Genomic DNA, 25,348 nt, shown 5'->3' on the forward strand with positions numbered 1-25,348 from the left:
AGGTTCGGTGGGGTGAGATCTGGAGTCGATGACCAAGAAAGAATTTTTGATACATCTTTGGTGCAAAATGGTGGTTTATTAAAGCACGGGGACAGGACCCGTGGGCAGGAAGAGCTGCCAAAGACCGGCAACTTAAAAGCTGGTGAAAGAAAAAAATACAACACCCCGTTAACTTATTTTTTTTAAGTGCTTTATTATAAAAGGATCCCAAACTTAAAATGTTTTGGAAAAGTACAGGACAATGGGAAGTGAATTATTTGGTCCCTACATCCAAACATCACCATTGCGTTTTCTGTTTACAGTCAGTGTGCTCTGTGGTTATTGGCATGGGCTTCACAGACCCGTAAGAAGAAAACATCCCACTGCTCTTGGCCTATGCAGCTGAGGTCCACAGCTTGAACCCCTTCAAACTTAGGAATGCAGTCCATGGTGAAAGATGTGCATTCATTTGGGTGAATATACAACAATAAAAACATGAATACACACTTTGTTATATGATTAAATGTTTATAAAATGTGTGCAGTAGAGACAAAATTAAGCAAAAGATCATTGTTATCTGTTATTTTGTATTTTCATCGTCCTACTATTACCAGTAGAGTTCTGTTCCTGTCTCAAAACCTACCTTACTCAAAAAATATTAATGAGAGATCAAATTTATATCATTTCTTCTTGTACACACAGTGAAGATTATCTCAGTAAAATTCTACCTCCAGGGTACCTAGGTGGCTCAGTTTGTTAAGCATTTGCCTTTGCCTCAGGTCACCATCCCCGAGTCCCTGGATTGAGTGCCCTATCAGGGTCTCTGCTCAGTGTGGAGTCTGCTTCTCCCTCTACCCTTCACCTAGCTCATGCTTTCTTTCTCTCAAGTAAATAAAATCTTTTTAAAAAATTCTACCTTCCAGTAAATAAAATCACCTCTAATCTACACTTAATCCTTTACACTTATAACATCTAAAATGCATAGCTTTCTCCCCATCCTGAAGGCCCTACCCACCCTCAATCTTGTCACCTCAGGAGAATGGGTAGAACCTTGTCACATGCCTCCCTGTTTCCAATCTTGTCTTCCCTACAAAATCTGTTGTTCATATGGATAGACATATATATACACACACATATATATGATAAGCCATATACACACACACACACACATATATATGTATATATATATGATATGCCATATATATGATTCCTCTGCTTAAATCCCTCCAATGGCTTATTGCATTTTGAATAATGTCTAAACTTTCCAGAGCCTGTGAGACACCACATGGTCTGGTTCTTGCTAGTCTCTCATTCCTCCCTCCCTCACTTCATGCACCCAGTATTTTTTTTTTTAACAAGTAGCAAATATAAAATGTAATCAGTTATGTAAAACACATAGGCACCTGATCTAGGAGGAAAAGGATAACTCCATGGGAGACTCAGAACTCAAGTTCTAATTAAGTTTCCATGAAAATTTAAAAAAGATGGGGAGGCTGTCTTGGTGAAAATATGGTAAGAGTTTTTAGCGTTACCAGAACTTTTGAAAGCCAAAATTCATCTCCAAATTGCTCATGTTTGGAGATCATAACATTTCTGCTGTATGACAAGTAGCACACTAGTCTTTGGCCCACAGACTGATCTCTTCCAAGGCAGAGATGCAAATGCAAATTTGCAAATCTGACCAGGTCACATTGAGGGTAAAATTATTTTTTTCCTGGGCTAGGTGTCCCGCCTCAACTCCAGAGGGAGCTAGGAATAAGACATTCTAATACTAATGACTGCTACTTACTGAGGATGGAGCTTACTATATTTCATACATTGGGTTAAACATCATATTACTGAAGGGCTCCTGGCTGGCGCAGTCTGTAGTGCAAAGGACTCTTGATCTCGGGGTGGTGAGTTCCAGTCCCACCTTGGGTGTAGAGATTACTTAAGTAAGTAAACACTTAAAAATATATATTTCACTTAAGTACTACAATCCCCTTATAAGGTGCGTATCATACTTAACTTACAAATGAAGAAACCAAGGCTTCGACGGGTTGACACGTTTGTCCAGGTGCACTCCCAAGTAAAAGTGCCTCCAAAACCAGGTTACAACCATCGCAACACGTTCCTCGCGCCTCTGAACAGTAGGGTTAGAACTGCAACTCCCGTGAGGCCATGCGGCAGCCTCGCGAGAGTTGGCTTAAATGCTGCGGCGGGAAGGCGGCGGCCTCGGCTACCTCAGCGGTTGGGAGGCGGATGGCTGAGGCGATGGCGGAGAGCTACAACCGCGACAGCGAGCCTACGACGCGCACGCTCTTGCGGCGCGTGCTGGATACTGCGGATACGCGCACCCCGCGGCGACGCCGGAGTGCTAGAGTTGGGTACGACGGGGAGCTGTCCGAGCGTGTGAGCAGCCATAGGGATTAGGGGGTCAGACCTCAGCAGGATCCAGGGCAGACCCTGTTTGGAGAGGGAAACTGAGCCTCGGAGAGACTTACCGGGTTCGGGTCAGCTGTTTGTGTCCCCACCCGCGAGACTCGAGGCTGCCAGTTCTCAGGACTACAGAGCTCAACACTGCTCGCGTCTTTGGGTATTTGCTTCTAGGCGCTCAGAATCTGGCCTTTTGTCCTGTTCTCTGGACAACACCTTCCCAGGCGTCTTCCCTGAACTGCTTCCTCTATGTTCCCCACTGTTCCCTGCACATTCAGTTCCCTTTCCCTGTAGCTCCCAGCTGGAAGATGGGAAAGGAGGTAGAGAGCACAGCCTGGGCAGAATTCTGGAGGCAGGAGATAGATGCTTTGCTAGAGAGCAGGGAATTTGGCCTGACCTCCTGGTAGTATCTATCAGTGGATGAGGGCTATAGTGAGCTCTTGGTGCAGAGGGTGTGGAAATTGGCATCTGCCAGACTGGGGCAGTGCAGTTCTTTTTTTTTTTTTTTTTAAGATTTTATTTATTTATTTGACAGATCACAGGTAGGCAGAGAGGCAGGCAGGAGCGGGGAGGGGAGAAGCAGTCTCCCCGCTGAGCAGAGAGCCCGATGCAGGGCTCGATCCCAGGAACCTGAGATCATGACCAGAGCCGAAGGTAGAGGCTTAACCCACTGAGCCACCCAGGCGCCCCAGTGCAGTTCTTTTATAGGCCCCTGGAACGCTATTCACTGTAGGTTTTTTTTTTTTTTTAAGATTTTTTTTTTTTAAATTTATTTCACAGACATAGGCAGAGAGGCAGGTGGAGAGAGAGGGGGAAGCAGGCTCCCTGCGGAGCCAAAGAGCCTGATGCGGGGCTCGATCCCAGGACCCTGGGATCGTGACCTGAGCCGAAGGCAGAGGCTTTAACCCACTGAGCCACCCAGGCGCCCCTCAGTGTAGGTTTTAGACCTATAAGTGATAAGGTGGGAGTTGTGCCTTGGGAATCTGAGAGGGACTGGAATGAAGACTAGGGCTGGAGTGACCAATGTAGAAGTTGCTGTGAAACCCTGGCAAGTACTTAAAAGGTTTCCAAATATTTAAATATCCTTCTTGCCTTGTTATTTTAATGCCAGGAATGAATACTCTTCTAACTGCTCTTGTTACTTCTAACAGAGCCAGTTCTGTAAAGCTTTCCTCAGCCCCTCCCTCTGGCTGCATCATTATAGTCCTTCTTTCTTCCCATATTCCTTAGGTTCCCTTCATCCACAGAACTGTTGACACAGAGCTTGGAACAAAGGCTGTGAGAGGGGCAAGTGGTTTCTGGGTCCCTGGCCTTGAGGGAAAAGGGCTTCAGGCCAAAATCCCTGATAAAAGTACATCTCTGCATCCCCTAGTTCCCTCTCCCTACTTAATTCTTAGAGCTATTGGTCTTTACACAGTGCCCAGAAAGCTCTACTTGAAATACCTTCCTCCAGGAGGCTGAGCACCCCAACAAAGATGAATGTGAGGCGAGGTTCCCACAGAGCTAGGGTAAGTGCCCAGCCCACTGACCACTACAGGGCTCTTGCTGTCTTCAGGGGGCTTGAGGGAATCTCAAGGCAAAGGAACGGACTGACTCCTTTGGGGCTTTTACCCAGTCTATTGGCAGATTGGCCCATGTTCATACCAGTGGGAACCTGGAGGAACAGACACCCCGGACTCTGCTGAAAAACATCATTCTAACTGGTGAGTAACTTGCTGATCAGGGTTAGACACCAGTCCCTTGGTATCCCTCATTCAGTGCAGTCTGCCCTGCCAACTCTGCCCTTTGCTTGCTGTCTCTGCAGCTCCAGAATCTTCCATCATGACGCCAAAGTCTGTGCTGAAGCCAGTGCCGACACCGCAAGTGGTCCGGTCCTCTAGACAGGAAAGCAGTCGGGGCAGGTGCACAGTGAATTCTTCCCTTGCACTGGGCTGTTGGGCAGCTCTGATAAGGGAGTCTCTTGAGGGCCCCAGAAGCCAGTATTGGGCTTCCTGGCCTGTCTGAGATAAGTTCCATCCTTGTAGCCTGGAGCTGCAACTTCCTGAGCTTGAGCCCCCCACAACCCTGGCTCTAGGTCTTCTGGCTCCTGGCAGGAGGAAGCAGAGGCTGAGATTGTCAGTGTTTCAGCAAGAAATGGACCAGGGACTGCCTCTCTCCCAAGGTAAGATCCTGAACACCACCTTTGGCCACCCTCTCTTGCCCTCTAGAGAGGCTGATGAGGTCTGAGAGAGGGCTTTTGTGAGCCTGGTAACTTACCATGGTTTCTTTTTAAATTCTCTAGCAGAGCCTCGTGGGAATGCCAGTGCCTCCTCCCTCACCAGGTGCTGTTGCCTATCCTGGGGTTGGTGGAAAGGCCAGGAGAGGGAGGTATTGATTGGGATGGAATCTGGCCATACTGATCTCTGCAAGTTTTAGCTTTCTGGCATCATGGCTCTGTTGTAAGAGATGAGAGCCCCAGGGCAGATGGGGGAATTCCCTTGAAAATTGGGCCTTAGATACCTAACTTTCTTCTGTGCCTCCTCCCTCCCACCAGCTCCCTCAGTTTGAACTTTGCCACACCTCTCCAGCCACAGTCAGTACAGAGGCCTGGCTTGGCTCGCAGACCTCCTACCCGCCGAGCTGTAGATGTGGGTGCATTTTTGCAGGATCTGCGAGATACTTCTTTGGCCTTGGCTTCTCCAGGTAAGGCTGAGATTTCCCTCTCCCACCCCCCGCCCCCCCGAAGGAGGTGCTGCTGAGTCCAGGATTACTCCTCTCTCTGTCAGGTCAAGGACAGTGAGCAAGCTTGCTAGTAGATCTATGAGGAGTTCCTGCTTTCTTTCTCCAACGCCCATGTTTTAGTGGGGTCCCAATCTTGGGCCCAGTATCTTCTAAAATCCCATATTCCTGAGAAGCTACAGGGCTGAGGGTAGGAAAGGTGTGGTGTGGTGGCTGGAGCTTCTTGGGAGATAGATAAAGGTCAGGTTTCAGGAGCAGCTGGCCAGTCAGGACTGACCAGGCAGCCTGATTCCAGGAAACAAGTCAAGTTCACTAGATAGATTAAGAGGAGGGTTCTTAGTAGAGTGAGAAGTGTAGAGGCATAGGTGAGCAGTTTTGGTGAGACAAGCTGTGGAGGGTGGGAATGCCAGGCTAAGAAGCAGGAAGGTAAGCAAAGAGAGCTGTGGAAGGAGGATAAGTCTTAGAGTACTAGGTAATTTTTTCTGAAGGCCACCTGGGGCAGACTCATGGGGTCCGCTGCCCAGGCCCTGGTGACTGGTTAGCAGCAGATGGGCCTGGAAAACAGAGTGTCAACTGGCCTTTCATTTCCAGGTGACAGCCTCAGAACCCCTGTTGCCACCCTGCCAACGGATACCGTGTTGGAGGACACTCAGCCTTTCTCCCAGCCCTTGGTTGGCCATTCCTCCAGTGTGTACCACTCCCTGCCCTTTCTCTCTCACACTGAGGCTGAAAATGCTGAGAGGGCTGTCAGTCATAGGACACAGAGCAGTGGGTCTAGGCTGCAGAACCACAGTGAGTATGTGGGGCACGTGGCCCAGAGCTAAGCCTTGGATGAAAACTGGCACTGGTGCTTTTCCCTCCTCAGGCCTATATGTGTGCCCTACAGAGTCCCCTGGGTATTGGTTCCTCTTACATGTCAGAGCAGAGTTGATTTTGTACCAAGATACTCCAAACAAGTACCCCGGGTCTGCTTCTGGACATTTCTCCTCAGTGAGCTAGATTGGGTTTATTACACTACCCTTATTCTTCTCAGAGCTATAGCCTTGGGCTACTGCTTCTCAAACCTATATTCTCTCCCTTGATTCAGATCCTGGAAAACCAGCCCAACTTCTGTCAGGAAAGGCAAAGAAAGTTGATGTCCTTGCTGTGAGCTTCCCAAACAATAGTAGTGCTATCTCTGGAGAAGATGGAGTAGAGCCCTTACAGGATGGAGTTGGCGAGGAGGCAGAGGAAAGGATGGAGGAAAGTTTGAGTGTGAGTGAAGTGATGGGCTCAACAGGAACACAAGGTTCTGTCAGGACAGAAAAGTCTAAGGGACATGGAGAAATGACAGAAGCTCTTGAGGCCAAGGAGCCAGAAGGATCTTCAGAAGATGAAGACATCTCTGGCAGGACAGGTAAAGAGCCCAATGCAGGCACAAGGGAGTAAATGGTTGACTGTGTTCAGGTTAGCTGTGTTCAGTCTCTGAGGAGTTGTACCCTTAGGTTTTGTTTTTGGGCACAAGTGGTGTTGGGTCAGGGTCACTCTGATGGGCCCATTGTTTGACTGACCAGAGCTAGATGGGGCTCTTGAGGAACAGGACAAGGAACCTGTGGGCCTTAACAGTGGGTTGAGATAGTCAAGCCTGAGCCCCCTCTAATCCTGCACTTTCTCTACAGCAAGTCCAGAGTTGGCCTCCAGCACCACTGAGTCTCTTCAGGCCAGGCGACCTCAGTTTCTTGAGCCATCCCCACCGCCTAGCACTACAGTGTAAGATCCCATGACCCTGTAGTGCATGGACCTCTTGGGAAGGGGGCAGGCTTCTGAGCTAGGCACTGAGCACCAAAGAGTTATCCCCCTTCCTGTTGATATGCAGATGATCACTCAAGAGAGCACCCTGAGGTGGGCTGGGTGGGGCTCACTGAGTACACGTGTCATCCTAGTGCATGCTTCCAGGTTCTTAGAGGAACCTGGGTAGGGGAAGTGTCTAAGTCAGTATATAGTCAGAGAAGGCTTCCTGGGGGATGATTAGCAGAATGGGATAGGCCGCAACAGGCTGAGGGGAAAGAATGTCCATGCAAAGGCCTGAGGGTCAAGGGCCTGAGCAAGTACTAGCTTATACAATGAGTCTAGACTGGGACTCTGGGTCCAGACTGGAGGATCAGGGCCACAGGGAAAGACCAGGCCTCTGTGTGGCCCTCGGTCCCCACTGCCCCCCAGCAGATAGTTAGAGCTATTTGTCCAGGTTAGCCAAGTAGCACATGGGCCCTAGTCTTCACAGGAGCCAATAAGACTTGTTTTTGAGGCACACCTGGGTGGCTCAGTGGATTAAGCTTCTGCCTTCAGCTCAGGTCATGATCTGAGGGTCCTGGGATCAAGCTTTGCATTGGGCTCTCTGCTCAGCGGGGAGCCTGCTTCCCCCCACCTCTCTCCACCTGCCTCTCTGCCTACTTGTGATCTCTCTCTCTCAAATAAATTACATCTTAAAGAAAAAAAAAAGACTTGTTTTTGATTAGGAGCCTCTTTGGGCAGCATTTTAGCTAACTGTCCACTCCTGCCCCCAGCTTATCTTCAGAGCCTCTGGAGCCTCTATCGACCAGGCATCCCCCCAGGGCCCGAACCCATGGCCCCAGGCCCCGTCAAGATCCCCACAAGACTGGATTGAGCCACTATGTGAAACTCTTTAGCTTCTATGCTAAGATGCCCATGGAGAAGAAGGCTCTTGAGATGGTGGAGAAATGGTGAGTCCTGGACATGCAGGGTGGGAGAGGAGCCCCTCAGATCATCAATAGACTGTTGAGTCTTTTACCCCAACCCTTTTGGCAGCCTGGACAAGTATTTCCAGCATCTTTGTGATGACCTGGAGGTATTTTCTGCTCATGCTGGCCGCAAGACTGTGAGGCCAGAGGACCTGGAACTGCTGATGCGACGGTAAGTGGGCAGAAGCAGGGAGGTGCTGGGTGTGGGAGTGCTGGCCCTGATTCTGTCTCTATCCCCCTCTGCTACAGGCAGGGCCTGGTCAACGACCAAGTCTCCCTGCATGTGCTTGTGGAGCGGCATCTGCCCCTGGAGTACCGGCAGCTCCTCATCCCTTGTGCATTCAGTGGCAACTCTGTCTTCCCTGCCCAGTAGTGGCCAGGCCTCAACACCTGCCCAGTCCCTGCCTAGGGGACTGGTCCGCCTATTCCTCCCCACCTCCCCAGCATCAATAAAGTGTCACAAACAGAATGTGCTGTGTCTTGGTATATATCCTGGGGCCAGCCAGGCCAGGATCAATTCCCCGCCTTCCCTCCCCTCAACTCCCCAACATAACCTGGAGAACAGGTTCAGATAAATAATTTTATACTAAAAATCAGACTAAAAGTTTCAGCACTAAGGCTGCCCACAGTGGCCCTAGCTTGGGGGTTCCTGCTCTCGAGACCCCATGCGCCTGATGTCAGTCATCTGAAGCCGTTCCAAGGCAATCTTGAGCCATACCACAATGCCTTCTTCCTTCTCTTCACCCTCCTCAGGCAGTTCTGTCACGGGGAGCTGGAAGGCCCGGCTCAAGTAGCCATGTAGGGTCTGCTTATCTAGCCCGGGATCGATGTTCATCAGGGCTTCACGTAGCCTGGGTAGGGTTACTTCATCATAGCTACCACCACAAAGAAAGAGAGGTAGGCCTTGACCTCTCCTTTCTGCACCCCAGACCCCAAGGTTTCCTCTGCTGAACTTGAGTAGTATATAGTGCCCAGCAGCAAGCTCAGCAGTGCACAGGAAGACCCAAGGCCTTGAGATGCCACCCTGTGGCATAGGGACTTGCCTATAGCTAAGTGGGCCTAAGGGCTCAGGAGTTACTCACAGGTCTAGGCCCAGTTCCTGTTTTAGCTCCTGTAGGTATTCATCCTTTTCATCCATGTACTGTTCCCACAGCTTTTGTACAAAGGGCATACTCTGGCCCTCTTCATCCTGGGAGGGGCCACAAGGCAGGGTGAGAACACATTGGTTGGGGTCCAGCAGAGGCTAGGGCAGGGCTCGGCAAGTTCCTGGACAACCCCTGCCCAACACATACAGATGTAGAGGTGGGTACCTCTATAAATAGTGAGTGGTAGTTCAGCAAGTCTGCACTGCTGCTGTTGGGATGCCAGCCTCCTGCCTCCATCAACTCCTGAATTTTCTCTTCCTTCTTGAAGGGGAAGTTACTCTTGAGGACAGTGCTATTGGGAGACACAAGGGCCAAGAGACCTGGCTGAGGCCTGCTCACCCATCTTCCTGTACCCCTCTGCCAGCCCCACCAGTGCTCAAAAAGGACAAGTGTTGAGGCTGTGAGCCCTTCCTGCCAGGCTCCCCTTTCCCCTGCATATCTGGGAGCCTGGCCAGATGAAATGTTGGACAGGAGTTTGGATAGCTGGACCAGACTCTCACCTTAAGTTCTCCATGGTTATCACCCCCTCATTCTGATTGTCAGCATTTGTCATCTCCTTCAGCAGCTGTGCCACTGTCTCCTTTTGCTTGATGTATACACTCTCACTCCTCTATAGGGAAGGAAGCATTGACTAATTTGCTGCTTCCTGGAGTGGTAGCAATAGAGCTGGCCTATGACTGGGACAAAGGGAGGGCCAGCCCCAACCTCACCTTTCCCATCAAGACTGCATAGAACTGACTCATGACCTCATTAGAGCGGAAGAGCTTGATATTTTCAAAAATGGTGTAAGCCCAAGCCATGGCTTCACTAGGTCCAAAGCGATGCTCCAGGAAACTGAAGAAGAAATCTGGGAATTTCTCTTTCTGTAGGGTGGGAGATGACTGTTTGGTAAGACTGTTTGGTACCCCATGGTGGGTTGGCCCTTCTCTCTAATACCCCAGTGGAACCCCCTGGAAGACTCTAAAGGCCACACCAAGCCAAAATGGCCCATGACATCTGACCTCCTCAACAAGACGTTGTTTCCAGGCATCCTTAAGGAGGTTTATCACATCCTTCTTGCTTGGCTTCTTGTTCTCCACAAAGCCATCATATCGAAGGAAAGGAGGGATGGCTTCCCCATAGCCCTGGAAAGGAGAGTGTCAGTTCATCTCTGGGCCCAGGGAGAGCCCCAGATGGTTCCCCCAGAACCTCAAGTCTTAGCGGCAAGGCCTGGCTGTTCTGACTCTGGCCCCAAACCTCCTGAGCCCAGGGACCCCTACCAGACCAGGAAAGAAGTCTTTCTCCCGGAGCAGCCCCTCGCCAATCTCCTCCAGGAGTACATCCACCAGCTGGTCACTGTTCTTGCCCTCAGCCAGCTTTTGCCAGCGATCTGGGCCCCCAGCCACCACATCTGCATGTGGAAAGAGGGAGCTGGAGTTCAAATCACATCCTTGAGCTGTCCCTGGGAGTACAATGGCCATCATTACCTTCGCACTTGCTCCAATCAGGCCGTGGCGTAGAGGTACGCTGGATCTCCTGGAGCTCAGAATGAAACTGGTCCCGCTCTTTCAGTGTGGTCATGTGCAACTGCAGCAGTATTTCGTGCTCCTTGCAGACCTCTTCATAGTCACTTCTCAGGCTGTCCAGCTGTGGAACAGCTTGTTACCTACCTACATGACCCTACCTTGCCCTACCCGCCCACCAGTACCTATACCTGCTCCTGCAGATCCTTGTTGGTCTTCTCCTGCATTTCAAAGTCCCTCCTGGGCACCACATCTCCAAAGTTGGCCTTCATGGTGTTGAGTTCCATCTGCGTGCGGGTCAGGTCTTGCCGGGCCATCTTCAGAGCCAGTGTTAACTTCACGGGGTCCTCCCCCCAGATGCCTGCCAGAGTACCCGCCAGTTTGTGTTACCCTGGCTCTTGAGCCTGTAGCCCAGGGAAGGTTTAGAGTGTCCCTCAGGGCCTGGTCCCAGATCCTTTTCTCCCTGATTGGGAAGCCCTGGGTCTTTCCCAGAGCGCTAACAGCTTAGAACTTCAGGCTTAAATAGAGAAGCCCAGGACAATGGGTACCAGGCCTGTCCTGCTCTCAGGGAGTCCAGGCTGTCCCAGCAGGCCACAATTGCTTCCTACTTAAACAATGAGTCTATGATTCTCAGTCCAGCTCAAAAGATCCATAGACCCGGGCAGCAGCAGGAACATCCCCACCTTGTGAATGGGCATGGATGAACAGACATTAAGAGAGTTGAATGAATAGGGATGAGTGGCGAGACTCCTCTCTAGTACCTCCTCAGTGGAGAGAAACCACCTCAGGCTTACCTGGGGACTGGGCTAGTGACATGTCCTCCCTCTGGTACCGCAGCTCATTCAGGTCTGCAATGAGGATCTTGCGGGCATCTCGCTCACTGAGGTAGCGCAGGTACTCCTCAGCTAAATTCTTTCTCAGTTTGGATACCTGTTGGGAAGGTGGCTGTGAGGTCAGGGGCTATACATAGCTAGCCATCAAAGGGCATGGGATGGGTGCTGAGTGGCCCCATCAGGGCCTGGAAACAAGAAAGGTGGAGGGAGAAGGAGACAAGGTGGTTGCTCAGTATATCAATCCAGGCAGAAGGGTAGAGAGTTAGGGAGTCACCTTAGTGCCCAGGGCCTCAGATCACCCCTGGAGTGGGGGCAGCAGGAATTCAGGGAGTTGGTCACCACACTACTCCCGTTCACCTCGCTCTGCAATGAGATCTTCTCCTCGTTCTTTTTGTCAATGAGTTTTAGCAAATTCATCTTCTCTCTCTTCAGCATGGAGATTTCATATCTCTCCTCAGCCCTCATGGCCAGGATTCTCTCATTGCAGTCCTCATTCACAGTGACAAGCTTGGCCTTCAGGGGCTCCAGAGCCCGAATCTTCTCCCTCTGGTGGGCTAGGCAGGGACAGGTGGGAGAGTCCCTTTGGGACCATAGAAAACAGTCAGGAGACACTGATCCTAAGGTCACAGTGAATGGCTATGTCTTGCAAACTCCAGGAGTCTACGCATATGCCTTGTTCAAAGCATGGACCCTGTTTAATGCCTTCCTGCATCTGCCTTCCCCCACCCCCGGGTTTTCGTTTTTTTTTTTTCTGCATTTGCTTTTAAACCAAAAACAGAGTCTGTCTGAGGAATGGGGTTTCATCTATGCCCTTTCTCCCTATAGCCTTTAGTCCAGCAGCTGTACCATGCCCAGAACCTCCCGTGTCTGACTGGGGAGGCTCATCACTTCCCAGAGATACTCACTCCCTCCTGGGCTTTACTCTCAATAGTAAAGTTGATTTCTTTCCATCAGATACTGCCTTACCATGTTTCCCAAGGACAGGAGGTAGTCAGGTGCTCTTATCACACAGGACAGTATAAGCAAAAAAGCTGAGCAACACCTGGTGACCTCAAGACCCAATTAGTAGCTGCCCCAATACTTCTGCACAGCCCCAGTAAGGTCAGAGTGGGATCTTCTCCATGCCCTCCAGACTGGATCCGGGCACAGAGACTGCAGTCTTACCCAGCATCACCTCATACGCATTCTTGATGGAGGACAGCAATGGCTTGTATGTTTTAAAGTCCTCTATGAAGAACTCAAAGATTTCTCTGTAAGGCTGGCAAGAAAAGGGGACCTGTCACCTCCTGGCCTATAGCTGCCACGCTTTTTTTTTTTTTTAAGATTTTATTTATTTATTTGACAGATCACAAGTAGGCAGAGAGGCAGGCAGAGAGAGAGGAAGGGAAGCAGGCTCCCTGCTGAGCAGAGAGCCCAATGCAGGGCTCGATCCCAGGACTCTGGGATCATGACCTGAGCCGAAGGCAGAGGCTTTAACCCACTGAGCCACCCAGGCGCCCCTAGCTGCCACTCTCTTAAGCTTAGAAGTATTGTAGTATGAAGCTGCAAGGTCACCCATATTCAAACAAATCCCCCAGGGCACCACCTGGGTCTCTCAGTGCCAGGAAGCTGAGGGGCAACTCTTTCCCTCTCAACTGTTCTCTGGAGGTCTCTCCTGGTACTATCTCTGAAGTCTGGCAAATGACCTGGGTCAGGGTCACCCCACTCTGGCTCTCCAGGCAGCCAGCCTTCTCCAAGCCCTGTGCCTTAGTTGGCCTCTTGCCTCTTGCTATCTTATAGACCTGTGGAGGCAGGAGGAGATCAAATGCCCCAGCCTTGTATTCTGACCAAACAGAGGTGTGATTTCCTGTTCCATTTGGACACAGAAGTTTTTGGAGACAGCATTATGTACTGGAATTAGCACAGGTTCTGGAATCAGCCATGAGCTTGTATCCCAGCCCCACCACTTCAAAGCTATATGTCTTCTCTGAAGTTCTGCTTCCTTGATGAAGTGCCCTCAGACTTGAGGTTGCATTCAAGGTCCCATTCAGGGCCTGGCACACAGATGACACTCAGCAAATGCTTCTGTCAGTAACTAAGTCAGAAGTGAGGGATTCCCTGTCATCATCCTTGTTTGAGCACGAATTTGGTGATTTTCTCCTTAATATGTATTAGAATCTACTCTGCATCTAGGTTTTTCTAGGTGTCTGGGCTAAGCTCCTCAAGCTTGGTTCTGTCATCCCTAGGCTGTTGAACACTGTGTGACCCCTTCTTGTCCAACTGCCAGGATTCAGGCTCCATTGATTGATGTCCAACAACCCATGCTAGTCACTGAAGATCACAGAGCTGAAAGGACCGGAAACAGCATTCAGTCTAGTACCTGACTCAGCTGTGGAAAATCAAACCTCAGGAGAATTTTGATTTTATACTGGCAGCTTTGCCTGCTCACTAACTTTGTCATAGATCACGTTCCCCTTACCAGGAATGGGGAACCCAAAGAGCTGGGAGAGGCTGGTCTCTCCTTTTTTTTTTTTTAAGATTTTATTTATTTCTGGGGCACCTGGGTGGCTCAGTGGGTTAAAGCCTCTGCCTTCGGCTCAGGTCATGATCCCAGGGTCCTGGGATCGAGCCCCACATCAGGCTCTGTGCTCAGCAGAGAGCCTGCTTTCTCCTCTCTCTTTCTGCCTGCCTCTCTGCCTACCTGTGATCTCTGTCTGTCAAAGAAATAAATAAAATCTTTTTTTTTAAAGATTTTATTTATTTCTTTGACAGAGGGAGACACAGCAAGAGAGGGAACACAAGCAGGTGGAGGGGGAGAGGGAGAAGCAGGCTTCCTGCTGAACAGGGAGCCCAATGGGCTCGATCCCAGAACCCTGGGAACATGAACTGAGGCCAAAGGCAGACGCTTAAGGACTGAGCCACCCAGGTGTCCCGAGGCTGGTCTCTCCTGAAGTCTGAATTGCTCAGTCCTAGTGAGTAAGATTTCCTCCCACCTGTTCTCCCACCCTCCCAAAGTTATTCCGTGACTCTAACCTGCAGCCTCAGCTCCTGGGTAGAATCTGCGCTCAGGTCCAGCAGGAGGAGCTCCTTGCGCAGGTAGTTCTCTAGCTGCTCCAGGTACCTCGGCTTAGTAATGCCCAGGGGCTGCTTCTGCCAGCTACTGCAGGGGATGGTGGGATGAGATGTGATGGGCACCCCACAGGGCTCTTGCATCATTATTCTGGGGCAGCACACACTCCCACTCTATCTCTGGATCCAATGTTGGGTCCATCCATCCATACCAGCCCATCCACCACGGGGCTGACCCCAGCTTACCCTGCTCGTTTCCGATAATCATATGAACAGGGCTTTCGATTATGCAGAATGGTCTGACTAGTGGTGTATGTGGGCCATGGGGACAGTTGGTCACCAATGGAGAACTGACAGGACTGCAGGAAGAGACAGGTGGGGTTACCATGACAACACTTCTTCCTTTCCTAATGCTCCTCTCCATCCTCCTCCCTCTACTTTTTTTTTTTTTAGATTGATTTATTTGAGAGAGAGAGAGAGTGAGCACGCATGCATGTGCATGCATGGGGGAAGGCACAGGGAAAGAATCTCTAGCAGACCCTTGCTGAGCACAGAGCCCATGTGGGGCTCGATCCCACCACCCCGAGATCATGAAACCAAGAGTTGGAAACTCAAACAACTGAGCCACCCAGGAGCCCTTACTCTATTTTTTTAAAAAGATTTTATTTATTTATTTGACAGACAGAGATCACAAGTAGACAGAGAGGCAGGCACAGAGAGAGAGGGAAGCAGGCTCCCTGCTGAGCAGAGAGTCCGATGCGGGACTCGATCCCAGGACCCTCAGATTATGACCTGAGCCGAAGGCAGCGGCTTAACCCAATGAGCCACCCAGGCACCCACTCTATTTTTTTTTTTTAAAGATTTTATTTACTTATTTGAGAGAGAGAGCACGTACACGCATGGGAAAGTCAGATGGGGAAGGAAAGGGAGAGAGAAAATCTCAAGCAGACTCCACGCCAAGTATGGAACTGGATGCAGGGCTCAATCCCATGATACTGAGACCATGACCTGAGCCAAAACCAAGGCTCACTTAACTTAACAAGTCAGACAATTAATTGGGCCACCCATGAACCCCACCTCCCTCTATTCTTGATTTCCCCCCCCAACATCTCTCTCTTTTTTAAGTAGGCTCCACACCCAACATGGGGTTTGAACTCATGGCCCTGAGATCAAGAGTTACATGTCCCACCAACTGAGTGAGCCAGGTACCCCTCCCCAACATCTCTTAATATAGTTCATAGTGAAGACCATGGGCCCTAGAGGTAGAGTTTAGGTTAAAAAGCCAGATATCCCTTATTGGCTGTGTGACCACAGGTTTAACTGCTCTGAACCTCAGTCTCTGCATTTGTAAAATGGGGATGGTTTTAGTTCCCATTGCATTATATTAACGTGAGGATGCAGTAAGAAAACATGAAGTTGGTTTATGCTGACTCAGACACCTCCTTGGAACTCAGTAAAGGTGAGCTATCCTTCTCTTCTGTAGCTATGTCAGTGGGTATTGGATATCTGTACCATGAAAACAGATGTGAGTACCAATCCGTGCCAGCCCTTGCCCCACAGCACAGTCCAGTGGAAGACAGAGGAGGGCAGGTCCAGCCCTGTGCCTGGACTGACACTCAGATAGGACTGCAGAGATGCAGCAGGGGTAGCTATGGACCCTAGGAAGAGACTAAGCTGTACCCCCTGAGGGGGGAAGGTGGGTGGGAGTGTCCTGAAGCAGTGGGATCTGATTTTGAACCTTGAGAAGGGGTAGGGAGTGGAAGCAGTTAATATGTATAGGCTGTTTTATTTTTTTTTAAAGATTTTATTTATGTATTTGAGAGAGAGAGAGAAAGAAACGGAGATAGCAACAGAGATAGTGAGAGGGAACACAAGTGGGGAGGAGAGGGAGAAGTAGGCTCCCTGCTGAGTAGGGAGCCCAATGCAGGGCTCAATCCCAGGACCCTGGGATCATGACCTGAGCCGAAGGCAGACGCTTAACGGAGGGTGCCACTCAGGTGCCCAATGGGCTGGTTTTTTTTTTTTTTTTTAAATCTTTTAGTGAAATACTCAAAACTTAGGGGGAAAAAATGAGCCTCTGACCCAGCGAATCTCACCTCTATAGTTCATCCATTCAGTCATCCATTTGTTTGTCAGACATTCCTGGAGCCATAGTACCTTCTCAACCTGCTGGGTTCTAGGGACATGAAGGAAGCCGGGGGTATGATGGAGGTGGGATGACAAATGAACTGATGATCGCAAGTCAGTGGGTAGTGACTAAAGCCAATGCAGATTACCAGGAGGGGACAAGACTTGATTGGAAGGGACCAGGGGAAGCTAATCATTTTGTAGGAGGTGGTGATGTCTGTGATGTTCATTCAGTACATAAGAGTACTATATGAGAGGAGCTGAGGTCATTTGGGAGAGGATATGTGTGTCAGGGTTAGAGGTGGGGTGCAAAGGCATCCTGGGTAGCACCAACACCTCAGGGAAAGGGCAGGTGGTTTAAAGAGCTAGGAATAGGGATGAATGCCCAAGGACAGCAGGCTGCCTGAGGCTGGGACCTGGGGTGGCCAGTGTGGATGGAGACAGGGATGGAGCAGCAGCTTTATGCAGAGGGGCAGTCCTCAAAGCCTTATGACTGTGAAAAAATTGGAAAATTCCTAAATGTCTAGAAATTAGAAAACTCCTAAGTGTCTAAAAATAGAAGCAGTCATGAAACGATTACATAAAGGCCTAACACAGAAATATGCTAATGCCATATTTCTAAGGGTTAAGTAAAGCCTGGAATTAGGGAATAAGCACAACTAGGTAAAAATGGATGTCCAGAAGAGACAGAAGAAATAACCTAAAAGGTTACCAGCAATTATTATCCTCTAATGATAGGCCATTAGGTAGTTATTTTTCTGTAATTGAACATTTTTCAAATTTTCTACAATGCACAAAAATTACTTTCCAATTTAAAAGAAAATTGGGGGTGCCTGGCTGGCTCAATTGGTAGCCCGTGAGACTCTTGATTTTAGCATTGTGAGTTCAAGCCCCATGTTGGGGTGTAGAGATTATTTAAAAACAAAATCTTTAATAAAGAAAGAAAGAAAATAAAAGAAAATTGAATTAGAATTCAATGTTGCATTCAATATAAAAGCCCTCTTTGTACCTCTTAAGTATTTGGAAATTTAATAAGAAATTCCTATTTTTCTTGACCCGTTAACTTCTTAGAATACAACATATTATAGAAATAATGTTGGGGTGTCTGGTTGGCTCAGTTGGGGGAGCATGGGATTCTTGATATCAGGGTCGTAAGTTCAAGTCCTGCATTGGGTGTAGAGATTACTAAAAATAAATAAAAAAAAAAAGGATGTTAAAATTTCATGTTCAAAATGTTTGGGACATGGTCAGAGCAGCACTCACAAGGTATTTATTTTATTTTTTTAATTTTAAAAAAATTTGAAGTTATTTATTTATTTAATTTTAAGTAGGTTCCACACAATGCTAAGATCAAGACCTGAGCTCTGACAAGAGTAAGATGCGTAATAGACTGAGCTTCCCAGGCACCCCTTTATATAGGTAACCTCTACCCCCAATGTGGGGGGTCGAACCCATGACCTTGAGATGAAGAGTAGTCTGTTCTACCGACTGAGCCCGCCAAGTACCCTGGTATGAATGTATTTATTTATTTATTAAAAAATTTTAAAAATTTTTATTTATTTGACAGAGAGAGAGAGAAAACACAAGCAGGAGCAGCAGGCACAGGGAGAGGGAGAAGCAGGCTCCCCACTGAGCTGGGAGCCTGATTGCAGGGGCAGGAGGGGTGGGGGGAGCTCCATCCCAGGATCCTAGGATCATGATCTGAGCCCAAGGCAGATGTTTAACTGACTGAGTACCTGGGGTGCCGACCCTGGTATTTATTTTAATTGCTTAAAATACTTCTGCTATTAGAAAAGAAAGCTTTAAGTTTTCTTCCTGTTTGTAAAGAGATATGGGGTCACCCGGATGGCTCAGTCAGTTAAGTGCCTGACTCTTGATTTCAGCTCAGGTCATGATCTCAGCGTGGTGGGATTGAGCCTCCACAGCCCCTTGCCTTGTCCCAGGCTCTGCACTAAGTGCAGAGTCTGCTTGTCCCTCTCTCTCTGTTCCTCTCCCCATTTGTCCATTCTCTAATTAAAAACAGAAAACAAAAAACAAAGATGGGTGGCTCTGGCAGTTAAGGATGTGCCTTCGGCTCAGGTCATGATCCCAGGGTCCTGGGATCAAGTCCTATGTCGGGCTCCCTGCTTAGTGGGAGCCTGCTTCTCCCTCTCCTCCCTGAATCTGCTCTCTCTTGCTATCTCCATCACTATCTGTCTTTCTCTCAAATAAATAAATAAAATCTTTTAAAAGATAAATAAAAGTATAAAAAATAAATAAAAAATAAATAAAAGTATAAATAGACAAATTAGAAAAAAGAGAAAAGTCAAACTTAAAAATCAAACCAGAAATTTATAGCAGCAATGTCCACAGTAGCCAAACTAGGAAAGAACCTAGATGTCCATCAACAGATGAATGGATAAAGAAGATGTGGTATATATATACAATGGAATACTCTGCAGCCATCAAAAGAAACGAAATCTTGCCATTTGCAACACATGGATGGAACTAGAGGGTATTATCCTGAGCGAAATAAGTCATTCGGAGAAAGACAATTATCTCTCTGTTATGAGGAATTTGAGAGGCAGCGTGGGGGTATATGGAAGGAAAAAATGAAACAAGATGGGTTCGGGAGGGAGACAAACCATAAGAGACTCTTAATCTCAGGAAACAAACTGAGGGTTGCTGGGGGGTGTGGGGATAGGGATAGGGTAGCTGGATTATGGACATGGGTGGGGGAATTGTGCTATGGTGAGTGCTGTGAAATGTGTAAGCCTGATGATTCACAGACCTGTAGCCCTGGAGTAAATAATACATTATATGTTTAAAAAAATTAAAAATTTAAAAAAAAATTTTTAAATCAAACCAGAAAAAAAAGTTTTTGAAATTTGTCAAAATTGATGTGACTTTTTTTTTTTTTGGATGTGATTTTTTTTTAAAAGATTTTACATATTTATCTGACAGAGTTCACAAGTAGGCAGAGAGGCAGGCAGAGAGAGAGAGAGAAGGAAGCAGGCTCCCCACTAAGCAGAGAGCCCGAAGGAGGGGCTCTATCACCAGGACCCTGGGATCATGACCTGAGGTGAATGAAGGCAGAGGCTTTAACCCACTGAGCCACCCACGCGCCCCTGGATGTGATTTTTATAAAAGTGCCAAGTAACTCTGAAAGACAGCTGGGAATTTGTCAAATAAGCACCTGACCCTAGCGAATTAATATGTTTTTCAGACTTTCAAACGCCAGTCCTTGTGTTCGGTCTGCCCTTTCTGTGGAAAGAAAACGTGGTCACCCTACATGAACTCCTGGGCAAATGCGGCTTCCAGGCCTTGGTTATCATTATGAGCTGGCCTCCACCAGTCGGTGGGCGTGAAGAGGTGTTCCCGGACGCCCCATGATCTCTGCTTCTCCTTGCAGGTGGAAACGGGAAGGGAGGCCACGGGAGCGAAAAGGGGTTGCAGGGCGGCTTCAGGGAACAATGCCCCCTGGTGGTTAAAAATGGCGGTATTGCGGTTGCACGAAAGGGCTGGGACCCAGCTACACTGCGTGGGTGGCAGATGAGTGGAGTGGGGAACATGTGCCCCAAGTCCTCCGGTGTTCTGGAGCCCTGGCCCCGCGCTTGGTCTCCACGAAGAGTTGCACTGACCCCCTTTCCCTCTCTGGAGTCGGGATCCCCATATTGGGAGTCTCCAGTCTAACAATGTGTGGGGCTCATGTGTCCCCAAATTACCCATACAGGACACACACAAAGAAAACCACCACACAGCCCATAAAGCTCCACTGTGAGCTGGAGTTATAAGTTTGCTAAACTGTTTTTTCAAAAAAGTAAAAAAAAAAAAAATAGGGGCGCCTAGGTGGCTCTGGGTTAAAGCCTCTGACTTCCTCTCAGGTCATGATCCCAGGGTCCTGGGATTGAGCCCATCATCTGACTCTCCGCTCAGTGGGGAGCCTGCTTCCCCCCTCCCACCCCCACCCCGGCCCGCCCCGCCTGCCTCTCTGCTTACTTGTGATCTCTGTCTGTCAAATAAATAAAATCTTTAAAAAATTTTAAAAAATGTGTTTCTTGGGGCGCCTGGGTGGCTCAGTGGGTTAAAGCCTCTGCCTTTGGCTCAGGTCATGATCCCAGGATCCTGGGATAGAGTCCCGCATTGGGCTCTCTGCTTTGCAGGGAGCCTGCTTCCTCCTCCCTCTCTGCCTGCCTCTCTGCCTACTTGTGATCTCTGTCTGTCAAATAAATAAATAAAATCTTTTAAAAAATGTGTTTCTTCATTTGATTCCAATAATGGCTGTTTGCTAATTAAATAATTACAATCCTATGATCATATCAACAAAAACCCAAAAGTACTTAATGAGACAGCATTCATTTTTTAAAAAAGTAAGCTCTTCATCCAGTCTGGGGCTTGAACTCACCACCCAGAGATCAAGAGTCACATGCTCTACCGACTAAGCCAGCCAGGTGCCCAAGATAGAGACAGCATTCATTTTTATATAAAAACTTAAAAGAACAGGAATGGAGGAAGGACATTTCCTGAGGCTAGGAGAGTCTTTGCTTCCAACCCAGAGCCAGCAACACGAAGTGGGAACATCCCTTCACTCCTGCCTTCACTTATCCACTCACAGCATTATGGAGCTCTCAACATATGCCTACCACTCAAGAATCCTATGAGGAACCAGGGCCATACATAAAAAAAGATACAGTCACAGCCCTGAAGGACCTTGGCAGATCTGTGACCATCCCAGCACCTAGCATAATGCCTGGCACATGTCAGGCTGAATGGAAAAATGAGATCCATTCCAGAATGCTGAGCTGCAGGGAAAGCATATCCATGGACATCAGTTGCATCTCTCTCTGCTAGAAGAGGTCTGGACAGGCTTTTCAGGTGAGCTGCAGCCAGTGTGCACACACCTACCTCAGAGCCTGATGGGTTTGGCCTCCATGAGCTGCACTCCCTTAACTGGGGAGAAGCCATTCTGGGAGACGTGTTTCAGATGCATGGTGCTTTTGGGTTGCAGAGAGGGAGACAGATAGGGTCTGAGAATTGACATTAGGGTTTCTGACAAGACATTGGCACTAACCAGCGTCTTCTGTTTCTGAGAAAGCTTGCAATTCTGAGCGTTCTTGATTTCTGTGAGGAAGGAGTCATCTATGGTCCCTCCTGAAGTCCGCATGTGTGTTCTGCACAGAAAAGGGGAAGACAGTGGTAGGTGACAGAGCCCTGAGCCCTGAGTGGGAATAGTACCTCCACCCTTCCTAGATCTACAAGAGAGATGGCCTCTTCTCTCTGTTGCAGATCTAGGTTCTGGGTCTTCCCAGTACTGCCTACAGATTCCCAGAGATGCTGCCAACAAGCTCCTGACCCTGGGCCCAAAACATTTCCCTATATTCCCGGAAACCTTCTCATGCTGAGAATCTCACCAATTCCCCAATTCCTGCAGTGACAGGAAAGCCTCACCATGAGCCCACAAAACTCTGTGGGCTTACACTTTCATTCAGTATTCAGATGAGTTTCATGTTTGTGACATTCTGGGGGTGTCATACCAAAGGCAGGTGCTATAGGACAAGAAGCACAGGGCCAGGAGCTGTTGTGCCAGTCCCTATCTTGCACATACTTACTGGCTGAAGGGCATGGAGCCGACATCTGGGGTTCCAATAGGAACCCCGGGGCAAGTCATTTAACCTCTCTCAGCCTAGTTTGCTCATAAGGAAACGGAGACAAGTTTCTTTCTTTCTTTCTTTCTTTCTTTCTTTCTTTCTTTCTTTCTTTCTTTTTTTAAGATTTTCTTTATTTGAGGGAGAGAGAGAGAGCACATATGAGCAAGCATGAGCAAGGGGGAGAGGCAGAGGGAGAAGCACACTCCCCACTGAGCAAGGAGCCCGTATACGGGATTGATCCTGGGACTCGATCCTGGGACTCTGGGATCATTACCCGAGCCAAAGGCATATGCTCATCTGACTGAGCCACCCAGGCACCCTGGGAAATACAGAATTTGAAAGTCCCTTTTAAGAGGATCTGCTGAAATATTTATAGTACTAAGGTCTGGCCTATCCTTCATCATCCTGGCCCTGCTCTAAGGGGAGCTGGAGGAGGACACCCATACTGTGCCTCTAAGGGAAAGAGCTTGGCCCAGTATACATTACTAAATACTGGTGAAGAATATGGACAGGAATCAATGATATTATGTATTGCTACCAAATTCAGCCTCAGCAATTACATTCTTCTTCTTCTTCTTTCTTAAGATTTTATTTTTAAGTAATCCCTACAGCTAATGTGGGGCCCAAACTCACAAGTTGGAGATCAAAAATCACATACTCCACCAACCAAGCCAACCTGGTACCCCCATTATGCTTCCTTCTTAAAATAGATGCACATTTATTCTCCTGAATCGGTTTCATATCCCTCTCAAACATGACTGTATTTTCCTATCATTCCTGTGCTGGGTAATTATACTCTTTCTCAAGGCTGTTGTATGGTTCTTGTAGATTCATTTTAGCTCTGGCAAATAATTTACTTTTTTTTTTTTTAAGAGAGGGAGGAGAGGAGGGACAGAGAGAGAATCTTAAGCAGTCTACATGCCCAGCACAGAACTGATACGGGGTGGATCCCACAACCCCAAAAATCATGATCTGCGCCGAAATCAAGAGTCAGACACTCAACCAATTGAGCCACCCAGGCGCCCCTCCTGACTTTTGTAGGCTTTCTTTATTGGGGCAGCAAACCTTGAAGGATTAAAGTTTAGGTGAGATCAGGTTTTTACATTGGTACTGATTAGAAGGGAGAAACTATATTCATTGAACACTTGCTGAATACTTAGTATATGCAAGAGCTGCAATGACAGCTTTACTTATTCTGCCTAAGTTTTCCCAACAATGTGAAATGGGTTGGATCCATCCCCATGTCTGAGATACAGAAGCAGAAGCCTAAGACTTTTTTTTTTTAAGGTTTTATTTATTTATTTTTTGACAGACAGAGATCACAAGCAGGCAGAGAGGCAGGCAGAGAGAAAGGGAGAAGCAGGCTCCCTGCTGAGCAGAGAGTGGGATGCGGGGCTCGATCCCAGGACTCTGAGATCATGACCTGAGCTGAAGGCAGAGGCTTAACCCACTGAGCCACTCAGGTGACCCGAGGCCTGGGACTTAGACTTCTCTGGGTTCCCAAAGCTAGAAAGATATTTAGCCAAATTAAAAAAATTTTTTTAATTAAAAAAAAGATTTTATTTATTCATTTGAAACAGAGAGATAGAGATAAAGATAGAGAGACCATGAGCAGGGGGAGGGGTAGAGGGAGAAGGAGAAGCCAACTCCCCACGGAGCAGGTAGCCCCACCTGGGGCTGATCGCAGGACCGGGAGATCATGATCTCAGCCGAAGACAGATGCTCAACCACCTGAGCCACTCAGGCGCCCCAAATTTCTGTTTTAATATGTACACTTTGTGGCTTTCCTGGCTAATAGAGCTTGTTGTTATATTTTGCAGTGCCCAGAGGCTGCAATCCCTGAATAGACAGCGATTCGACAAGCCATAAACCAATGGGTGAAGAGGCAGTTTATCCCTGTGGCTAAGAGCTCAGGTTCAGAGGTCTTACACGGCTGGGTTCAAATCCCAGCTCCACCACTTATAAACGTAAAACACATGATCTCTCCAGGCTTCTACTCACTTGTAAAACGGAGATATTACTACCTCATAGAGTTGTGAGGTTAAATGTGCCATATATAAAGCACTTGGCACATAATATATGCTTAACACATGCTGGCTCTTACTAATGATAAAGGGCGCCGGCCCTTTTGCTAGCGTGTAATGTCCTCAGAGGGCTAAGTTAGCCCGGATTCAGTTTCTGCACCACAGATCCTGTGGGGCCTGAAGCCTTGGACAAATGGACAGAGGCATTTCTCTTTCTGGAAGCTCTCAAACCCTCCTCTCTATCCTCAGTCCGGCCAGTGCCTACCTCGATGTGGTCGCGAAGCTGGAGGACCGCGGCTTCGGGAAGGCCATGACCCTCAGGCAGCCGGGCAGCCCGCATCCGCGGCGGGAGAGGCTGTGGTAGTGTACAGCCCGTCGCTATGGCGACCAGGCCCCAGCATCCCAGCGGCTGGGGCGGGGTCACGGTTGTGCCACACCCCCGCTCCCCGAGCCGGCAGGCTGGGAGGGAAGCCAATTAGCAAAGGTGGCCTCAGACCCGGGAGTAGGGTCCCCTCGGTCAATCACTACAGTGGATTTGACTCTAGCTATCAGAACTGAGGCGGGGTGATAAACAGAGGTTATGAGGGTGGACGGCGAACTGAGGGCCTGGATCCGCCTTGCCAGCGGGAATTGTAGTTTTTGGTTTCCCGAAGTCTCGCCGAACAGGCCTATGACTGAGCAGATATGTACTACATCTCCCAAAGTTCCCTACGAGCCCGGGTTGTCCCGCCTCTGGAAAGCTCTGCATTGTGGGATATGGAGTCCTCAATGTGGCGAAGGCTGGCAATGTCCAAAGAGAGGTGTCGGACTCGGACTCGGTTTCCCTGCGGCCTCTGTAGGCTCGTCGGCCATTGGCTGAGCGGGGAGGATCTGGTCCCGCTCCTCCCCGCCCCCAGTGACACAATAGCAGCTCCCTCCAAGATGGCGGCGGCGACGGTGGACCCGGGAGCTGGGAGCCCGCAGGCTGGAGATTCCTCTGGTGGGGGCGCTGGGGGCGGGCTGCCGTCCCCGGGGGAGCAGGAGCTGAGCCGGCGCCTTCAGCGCCTGTACCCAGCGGTCAACCAGCATGAGACGCCACTGCCGCGCTCTTGGAGCCCCAAGGACAAGTACAACTACATCGGCCTCTCCCAGGGCAACCTCCGCGTCCACTACAAAGGTATCGGCCTCTTCTACCCAGGGAGGTTGGGGGATG

At 48.9% G+C, this 25,348-nt stretch overlaps 3 protein-coding genes and 1 long non-coding RNA gene across 14 annotated transcripts in view; 2 read left to right on the top strand and 2 right to left on the bottom strand.

Moving 5' to 3' along the window:
- LOC125089418 (uncharacterized) lies at nt 1–2,167 on the bottom strand. Its single transcript, XR_007123943.1, has 3 exons — nt 1,992–2,167; nt 1,769–1,891; nt 1–139 (listed from the first exon to the last, which is right to left on the bottom strand). It is a non-coding gene; the product is annotated as an uncharacterized LOC125089418 (long non-coding RNA).
- CENPT (centromere protein T) lies at nt 1,994–9,396 on the top strand. 5 transcript variants are annotated; one of them, XM_047711620.1, is made up of 13 exons: nt 1,994–2,370; nt 3,812–3,902; nt 4,010–4,097; nt 4,199–4,295; nt 4,419–4,555; nt 4,676–4,715; nt 4,928–5,076; nt 5,704–5,904; nt 6,200–6,508; nt 6,771–6,861; nt 7,656–7,832; nt 7,918–8,022; nt 8,100–8,319. In XM_047711620.1, the coding sequence occupies exons 1-13, from the start codon at nt 1,994–1,996 to the stop codon at nt 8,221–8,223; spliced, it is 1,986 nt and encodes a 661-aa protein (XP_047567576.1). In that variant the 3' UTR covers nt 8,224–8,319. The 5 variants fall into 5 exon arrangements, with proteins under 5 accessions (XP_047567576.1, XP_047567580.1, XP_047567577.1 ...); XM_047711624.1 differs by lacking the exon at nt 8,100–8,319 and adding an exon at nt 9,264–9,396 and having other exon boundaries at nt 2,212–2,345; XM_047711621.1 differs by having other exon boundaries at nt 2,212–2,345.
- TSNAXIP1 (translin associated factor X interacting protein 1) lies at nt 8,381–24,709 on the bottom strand. 7 transcript variants are annotated; one of them, XM_047711614.1, is made up of 16 exons: nt 24,422–24,709; nt 21,556–21,655; nt 14,625–14,737; nt 14,343–14,466; nt 12,495–12,588; nt 11,688–11,884; nt 11,292–11,427; nt 10,689–10,858; nt 10,462–10,621; nt 10,255–10,385; nt 9,997–10,119; nt 9,706–9,858; nt 9,496–9,605; nt 9,161–9,287; nt 8,933–9,039; nt 8,381–8,725 (listed from the first exon to the last, which is right to left on the bottom strand). In XM_047711614.1, exons 1-16 carry the CDS (start codon nt 24,466–24,468, stop codon nt 8,485–8,487), a joined length of 2,133 nt encoding a protein of 710 aa, XP_047567570.1. In that variant the 5' UTR covers nt 24,469–24,709; the 3' UTR covers nt 8,381–8,484. The 7 variants fall into 7 exon arrangements, with proteins under 7 accessions (XP_047567570.1, XP_047567569.1, XP_047567571.1 ...); XM_047711613.1 differs by having other exon boundaries at nt 14,343–14,469; XM_047711615.1 differs by lacking the exons at nt 21,556–21,655; nt 24,422–24,709 and adding an exon at nt 21,390–21,547 and having other exon boundaries at nt 14,343–14,469.
- A 330-nt stretch (nt 24,710–25,039) lies between these two features.
- The window catches only part of RANBP10 (RAN binding protein 10), a 68,463-nt gene continuing 68,154 nt past the window's right edge, over nt 25,040–25,348 (top strand). The window contains exon 1 of the mRNA XM_047711065.1: nt 25,040–25,312. Within this exon, the coding sequence (XP_047567021.1) occupies nt 25,078–25,312 (235 nt within the window). The 5' untranslated portion in view covers nt 25,040–25,077. The remainder of the gene's footprint in view (nt 25,313–25,348) is intronic.

Source organism: Lutra lutra, chromosome 17 (assembly GCF_902655055.1).
Source record: "Lutra lutra chromosome 17, mLutLut1.2, whole genome shotgun sequence".
Lineage (NCBI taxonomy): Eukaryota > Metazoa > Chordata > Mammalia > Carnivora > Mustelidae > Lutra > Lutra lutra.